Consider the following 8,083-nt stretch of genomic DNA (forward strand, 5'->3'; position numbering starts at 1 on the left):
ATTCATGTGAGTTAGGGCCATGCAGCACAGGAGTTGCCCTTTTCAGGGTATAATTCTTAGAAGTTCTGCATATGGGGGCTTCATCAGATTTGAAGCAAATTCAAGAAGCTGCTTGTTATAATATTGGATGAACATATGAGCAAGAAATGGTTCTTCATTTCATGGTAAATCTTTTTTCCATACCATAACACGAGACTGAGGAAGACTGYCTCAAATCAAATGACATGGATCATAAGACACTTTTGCCAAACACCCACCAATGGTCCTCATCCAGAAGCTAAATGTCTCTTGATCCTCCCCCCTTTACTCCAGGTGGAGTTCTGATGTTTCAGCAAGTGCCCATGGTGGAGATGGACGGGATGAAGTTGGTGCAGTGCAGAGCCATTTGTAACTACATATCAGCGAAGCACAACCTCTACGGGAAGGATCTGAAGGAGAGAGTCCTGTACTGTATCAATGCTACCTCTGTTTCACAAACTACAATGCATACAGCCTTGTTGTGTAACACAGCAAGAATATCTCAGCTTACTATTAGATTCAGCCTCATTTGGCTTTTTTTTTTTTTTTTTTTTTTTTTTTTTTTTTTTTTTTTTTTATGTTACGTGACCTGACCTTGGCTGCAGGCAATGTCTACAACATGATTAACCACCAGGACTAGATAGGCAGGTGGGAGCATGGTAGTTCATGCTGTATTGACTTTTGGAAGCAAATGTAGTTATCAGAAAGGAGTTCATGAAGATGAAAGGTCAGTGTAATTATCGGAGGAGAGTTGCCAGGAGCCCAGAGCACAGACTGTCTTCCTGCTGCAGCTCTTCATTCACTGCCCACTTAAGTCGTCAGCATTTTCACCAGCTCAGATTCAGGGAAATGTCTTTGATGGAAACAAACTCCACTGTTTCTCGGAGCTAGATATTAAAGGAGACGGTTATCGAGCCACATGTGTTGGCTACGTAAATATCCTGACATGCTTCGAGATAATTAGCACAAGCAGACACATTTCATGGTATCTGGTAGGAATTGTACAGAACCACAGTTTAACACCTCTGATTTTTATTTGTGTGTTGTTGTTTTTCTTTTTAGCACAGTTTTGAATGATGTATATTAACTTTGTATGCATGGTAGAAAAACTTAATACATAGGAGTACCATTACTAGTGGAAAACAGAAGGAATGTAGTACTTTAGTTTTGCTTAGGCATATTCCTCTCACCTTTCACCTCCTCTCAAAACAMAAGCTACTTCACTTGCTGGGTACTGCTCCATGCTGTGTGTTTTGGGCAGAAGAGATGCTCCTAATATCTCAACTGGGGCTATGTCAGTGCTTACTATGTTATTACTGCAAATTGACCAAATGAACTTTTTCTTCCAGAATTGATATGTATGTGGAAGCAATACTAGATCTGAATGAGTTAATCATGAGAGCTCCTGTCCAACCAGCTGATAAAAAGGAGAAATACATGGCTGATACAGTGGACAAGGCCACAAACAGATACTTCCCAGTCTTTGAGAAGGTAGGTAGCAAAGATATCGCAACTCAGTTAATGTGGCTTCCTGAAACTCCATCTTGGGTCTATAAATGCAAACATAATTCAGAAAAAATGGAAAGGAAAAAAATACCACTTAAATGTACGTGCAGTGTTTTGAAGAAGGCAAGGCAAAGGAATACAAAAGGGATAGAGGATGYTACAAATCTGGGAGGTATGCAGAGCTGCAAAGRCACAGCATAAATTGAGCTCCCCAAATATGTTTCAGCCTATATGTTGTTTTGGACAAAAGCCTCTTTAGTATCATTTGCTATGTTAAATTTCCACCTGAAGTATTTTCAGCAMAGGGACCTCCGTAAAATCACGTGTTTGCTATGTGAAAAYATTGTAGTTCCTCCTTTAGCAAGAAGGTTACACATGGAGAGTTCCCAACACAACATTTACCAACACTGAAGAGGAGACAAATGAGAAGGGATGTGCTCATATTTTGAAGGAGTCCATAATAATTCTATTATGCCCTGGACTGAACTTAATGCCTCTTGTAAGCTTTGTGGGATGTTTGCAGTGATGGTTGTATTCCAGCAACTCTGMGYCTCCAGCAGAGAGGTCTTGACTATGAGGTTTATGGAAGTGAACGGATGAGGGCTACRAATGAGGCATCAGAAAAATCTGTGTGATAGGAAGGACTGATGTGGTCAGAATGTGGTCAGATTGATTGTTTATACATGTGGTCATTGTTCTCCCTTTTCAGGCTTTGAAGGACCATGGAAAAGACTTCCTTGTGGGCAACCAGCTTAGCAGGGCAGATGTGCAATTACTTGAAATCATTTTAATGGCAGAAGAGGTCAARGCTGACATACTTGCCAAATTTCCTGTCCTGCAGGTAATTGAATGGGCAGTTGTAATATGAAGTGAATCAGAAGGGGAGCCATTGATTTACACTGGCTAAGACAAACAGGGGAGCGGGGAGAGAAGGAAAGACAAAATCAGAATGAATTATCCCAAGTAGTTTTAGCCTGCCTCAACTACCAATTATCGTTACCTTCTCTAAACCTCTTCTATGAGGTTCAAAAGCCTAATAGGGGAAAACACAAGTCCGCTATGTGACCAGCCCACAATGTCAATTGGCAGAAAGGCTATAATCCTAATGTCTGATAATAACCACAGTTCTTATGTGTAGTGCTGTTCTGTTTTTGTTTTTTAGAGTTTTAAAGCAAGAACAAGTAAAATCCCYACAATAAARAAATTTCTGCAGCCTGGCAGCCCGAGGAAGCCACCACTGGAAGTAAAAGATGTCCCCAAAGTGTTGAAAATTTTCTATGGTGACCAGTGAGCAGCAACATAAAATCTCAAAAACTCTATTGCATTTTCTCTGTCATTCCTGTAATGTGTTAAAATGAAGATAATTAAAAGGTTTCATTATGCCTCTTTCTCTATATAAGCATTGGGCTTGCCCCACAAGCCCAATGGTATGTGCTGGACAAAGCTGGATGTCTTAAACTACTGATTCTAAGAGATAAATCGAGAGATAAATAAAGTCTCACTGTGAACAGTTAAAAACGTTTAATGATTGTTTGCATCAAGCTTTATAGATAAGGGGTCTCTCATTCTGTCTTGTGTTGTTCCTGAAAGTTGTTTGAAAGAGAGTCTAACTAAAACATGGTCAGCATGACCCACGTGAAAAAGGCCTGGCAAAGCCTTTGGTTCTGATTTAACAGGGATTTCCTCAGAGCTTACATTTTCTTGACTTAGGACTTTTGATCCCAATATACTCTACCACACACCTCTTTTTTGCTGCTTATCRTTTGCAGTCTGTGCAGTGATTCTTCTAGTATATTTTCACATGCTAATAAAACAATCACTATAGCTAAAAGCATTTCTTATGTTTGACTGAAAGATAACTGCTTGTATCCAAGCATAAAGATGAAAAACTAAACTTGTGTTACCATTTTGCCTTGAAATGTAGCTTTCATATTATCACAGAATCACAGAATCACAGAACGGTAAAAGTTGGAAGGGACTTCTAGAGATCATCTAGACCAACCTCTCTGCTCTAGCAGGGACACCTACATCACGTGACATAGGGTGGCATCCAGGCAGGTTTTGAAGACCTCCAGAGAAGGAGGTTCCACAGCCTCCCTGAGCAGCCTCTTCCAGGGCTCTTGTAGTCAAGAAGTTCATCCTCATATGCAGATGGAACTTCATGAATTTCAAGTTATATCCATTGCCCKTTGTCCTGTCTCTGGCCACCACTGAGAAGGATTTGGCCCCTTCCTCCCTATATTCATCCTTCAGGTATGAATAAATATTGACATATTAATCAGATCCTCTCTCAGTCTTGTCTTCTCTAGGCTAAACAGGCCCAGCTTGCTTAGTCTTTCCTCATATGATAGACGTTCCRCTCCCTTAATCATATTTGTTGCTCTTCGATAGACCCTCTCTAGAAGCTACACATCCCCATTCTACTGGAGAGCCCAGAACTGCATTCAGTACTCCAGATGTGGCCTCACCAGAGCTGAGTACGGGGGCAGGATCATCTTCCTCCATGTCCTGGCAACGCTCCTCCTGATGCAGGCCAGGATCCCATTGGCCTTCCTGGTCATGAGGGCACACTGCTGACTTGTTAACTTGCTGTGAAGCAAAAATTGTAAATACATCTTCCCAGACCTGCTTTCCAGCAGGTCAGCCCCTAATATGTGCCTGAGGTTAGTCCTCCCCAGATGCAGGACCTGATTATGATGACTTACATCTTGTAAACTAAGCTGAGTGAAATACTATCTGTAAGCTTACTTAAATAAGAAGTCTAAATTGCACATTATAAGCACAGAATCACAGAATGGTTAAGGTTGGAAGGGACCTSTAGAGATCATCTAGTCYAACCCCCCTGCTCCAGCAGAGACACCTAGAGCATGTGACACAAGGTGGCATCTAAGCGGGTTTTGAACACCTCCAGAGAAGGAGACTCTACAGCCTCCCTAGGCAGCCTGTTCCAGGGCTCTGTGACCCTCACAGGAAAGAAGCTCTTCCTCACATGCACATGGAACTTCCTGTGTTGCTGCTTACACACATTACCCCTTGTCCTGTCACTGGCCACCACTGAGAAGGATTTGGCCCCTTCCTCCTTACATTCCCCCTTCATGAACTTACACATGTTAATCATATCCCCTCTCACCCTTCTCTTCTCCAAGCTAAAAAGGCGCAACTCAGTCTCTCCTTSTATGAGAGTCCCTTATTCATCTTTGTTGCCCTCCATTGGACCCTCTCTAGGAGCTCCACGTCCCTCTTATACTGGGGAGCCCAGAACGGAATGTAGTACTCTAGGTTCAGCCTCACCAGAGCTGAGTACAAGGGCAGAATCACCTCCCTCCCCCTGCTGGCAACACTCCTCCTGGTGCAGGCCAGGATCCCATTGGCCTTCTTGGCCACGAGGGCACTGCTGCCTCATGGTTAACTTGGTGTGAACCAGGACTTGCAGGTCCCTCTCTCTGGAGCTGCTTTCCAGCAGGTACAGGACCCTGCACTTGTCCTTGTTGAACATCATAAGGTTCCTCTCTGCCCAATTCTCCAGCCTGTCCAGGCCCCTCTGAATGGCAGCACAGCACTCTGGAGTGTCGGCCACTCCACCCAGCTTGGTATTATCTGCAAACTTGCTCAGGGTGTCCTGTGTGCTGTTCAAGTGTCCAAGTCACTGATGAACAAGTTGATCAGTAATGAGCCCAAAATTGACCCCTGGGGGACACCACTGACCACAGGCCTCCAACTGGACTCGGCCCCATTTATAACCACCCTCTGAGCTCTGCCATCCAGCCAGCTCTCGATCCACCTCWCCGTGCACTCGTCCAGACCGTACTCCCAGACCTGTCCTATGAGTATATTATTGGAGACAGTGTCAAACGCCTTGCTGACGTCCAGGTAGAAAACATCCACGGCTCTCCCCTTGCCCAGCCAGCCAGTCATCCCATCATAGAAGGCTATTAGGTTCGTCAGAACCTAATGATAATCATAATCACATGATTCAAGCGCTGCTACAGAGAGAATAGCAAGAAAGTTGAAACCATAAATGTGACTATTAAATGAAACAACCATGTACATGCAACTGCCAGCTGCTGCCTGTAACTGCTCACTTGTACCATCAGCTTTAAACTGAGCGTAAAAGCTCTGTTATCCATGTGGATGTGTTTCATGCAATGGAAATAAAACTGTTCTTAGCAGCTGGAAAGACACAAAATTTCTTTCTCCTTCTGCAGAGGAGGGTGTAGGAGCTGGAAGGGTCATTTTGCAGAGGAGCCTTTTCCGTTCTGCCTCCCAGAAGTGCTGAAGGCAGCCACGCTCGATCCGGAGACCTTGGCCTCTGCTCACAACATTCCTCGTGGCTAGGCTCCCTTTCGTACTGCGCAAATGATGCAAAAGAGCCACTCTGAGGAAATTTAATTTCCCCATTTGCTTTTTGTTTGARTATGGTGCTTTCATTTCTGAGGAGCTTCTTTTTCTCCTTAGGAAAAGAAAGGCCTTTTTCRTGATACTCACATGTGAATGTTGCTGAGGGAGAAGTTGCAGAGCATGAGTGCTGCAGGAATCAAGATTGTGCCCTCATTCTATTGTCCTTTTCACAGAATCACAGAATCACAGAATCATAGAATAGTTAAGGTTGGAAGGGACCTCTAGAGATCATCTAGTCCAACCCTCCTGCTCCAGCAGTATCAGAGTCTAGGACAGTCTTAAGCACAGACGGTCTTTGGATTGTGTTGKGGTTAAATGGTGCCCTCTTCAGTTAAACCCTTTGSTTGCACAAATGAGTCTAACTTTGCTTTTCCTCAATTACCTTGTGATCTTTAAACCCCATGTATTTGTTTACTTTCTTCTAGGCATAGCAGATACAATCAGCATCCCTGCAATCAAGAAATTTCTAGAGCCAGGAAGCCAGAGAAAAACTGTTCCTGATGATAAATGTGGAGACTGTGAGAAAAGTTCTCCGGATGTACTGATGTGCAAGCAAGTCAACATGCCTGCCTAAAACTMTGCTTGGCTAAAGAAACTCATATAAATGTAAGAAAATGAAGCAAGTCGCTTTTAAAAGAAGTGGGAGGAATATGCTTCTCTTTTCAGGTTTGTTGGGCATTGATAATATGCCTGAATTGTCTGCCTTATGTCTTCAAAATTAAAAAACTTAATTAAGGAAAAAATACAAAATCTAACTGACAAATATCATTGCTGTGTAATGCTAGAATTTCTGTATTTAGAGGACATTTTCTAATCAACACACTTACTCTTATGTGGTCTTCTTATTTTTGACTTATGAATAAAGGTTGCAGCTTGTGAGCTTCATTTTTACCATTCCTAGSGGATACTTTTGCTTAAAGAGTTTGTGTGCCCTCATCACCAAGAAGGCCAACGGGATCCTGGCCTGCATCAGGAGGAGTGTTGCCAGCAGGTTAAGGGAGGGGATTCTGCCCCTCTCCTCACCTCTAGTGAGGCTGCACCTGGAGTACTGGGTGCAGTTCTGCACTCTCCAGTACAAGAGGGATGTGGAGCTTCTAGAGAGGGTTCAGCAGATAGCGACAAAGATGATCAAGGGACTGAAACATCTCTCATATGAGGAAAGACTGAGTTGGGCCTGTTTAGCCTGGAGAAGAGAAGAYTGAGAGGGGATCTCATTAACATGTATAAATACCTGAAGGGTGAATGTAGGGAGAAAGGGAACAAGCTCTTCTCAGTGGTGGCCAGAGACAGCATAAGGGGCAATGGGTATAAGTTAAAACACAGGAAGTTCCATCTCCATGTGAGAAAGAACTTCTTTCTTGTGAGGGTAGCAGAGGCTGCCTAGGGAGGTTGTGGAATCTCCTTCTCTGGATGTCTTCCCAATCCACCTGAATGCCACCCCGTGCCATATGCTGTAGGTGTCCCTGCTGGAGCAGGGGTGTTGGACTAGATGATCTCTAGAGGTACAGCAGATACAGCAAAGAGAAGAGTTTCTACAGGGCACCGCGGGAAAGCAACTTGCYGGAACTTTACCTCCTGGTTCTTGTCGATGGTATGTGTATTATTTAAACCTGCCTGGGCCCAGCCCAGGATTACGGAAGCGGTACCTGGACTCCATGCCAGCTGCCTGAGAGCTCAAGGGTGTGGATTTTCCAGGGYTTTATAAAAGAAACCCTTTTTCTTTTCTACTCTAGAGGTTTGTAGAATGTCTAATAAYGTTAGAGACAAAAGTAATTTCAGCGATACAGTGCCTTTGGTGTGAAATGCTGTGCTGGAAGTAAAATAAATACAGAATAAATAGAGAAAAAGTCTTCCTAGGAAGACTTTTTATCAGCTAGGGTCATTGCTTGCTTTGAGAGCTAGGAAAGGTTTGCAGGCAGGAAAGTCAGCCGCAAGCATCCTTCATATCCTGTTGCTATACTTGTCAAAAGGTGAGATGTGGCTTGTTCTTGTTTTCTAACAAGAAATGACTTTCTAACAAGAAAACTTTCTAACAAGATCTATCTCTTCTGGAGAAGGACAACAGGCAGCACTAGAGCTGTTTGCAGTTGATTCCTGGGCATGAGTTGTGGAGATTTTCAGTGTCATGATTTCTAGTGCAGATCACACCAAGAGCAAAGTA

At 43.4% G+C, this 8,083-nt stretch overlaps 2 protein-coding genes across 2 annotated transcripts in view; both read left to right on the forward strand.

Moving 5' to 3' along the window:
- Positions 1-3,128, forward strand: part of LOC112943171 (glutathione S-transferase-like) — a 5,854-nt gene extending 2,726 nt beyond the window's left edge. The window contains exons 2-5 of the mRNA XM_026034308.1: positions 313-445; positions 1,368-1,509; positions 2,234-2,365; positions 2,687-3,128. Of these exons, the coding sequence (XP_025890093.1) occupies positions 324-445; positions 1,368-1,509; positions 2,234-2,365; positions 2,687-2,815 (525 nt within the window). The 5' untranslated portion in view covers positions 313-323 and the 3' untranslated portion in view covers positions 2,816-3,128. The remainder of the gene's footprint in view (positions 1-312; positions 446-1,367; positions 1,510-2,233; positions 2,366-2,686) is intronic.
- The window catches only part of LOC112943170 (glutathione S-transferase-like), a 31,376-nt gene that overhangs the window by 2,722 nt on the left and 20,571 nt on the right, over positions 1-8,083 (forward strand). The gene's annotated exons all lie outside the window — the stretch shown is intronic.

Source organism: Nothoprocta perdicaria, unplaced genomic scaffold (assembly GCF_003342845.1).
Source record: "Nothoprocta perdicaria isolate Ctin4 unplaced genomic scaffold, notPer1 scaffold_141, whole genome shotgun sequence".
Taxonomy (NCBI): Eukaryota; Metazoa; Chordata; class Aves; order Tinamiformes; family Tinamidae; genus Nothoprocta; species Nothoprocta perdicaria.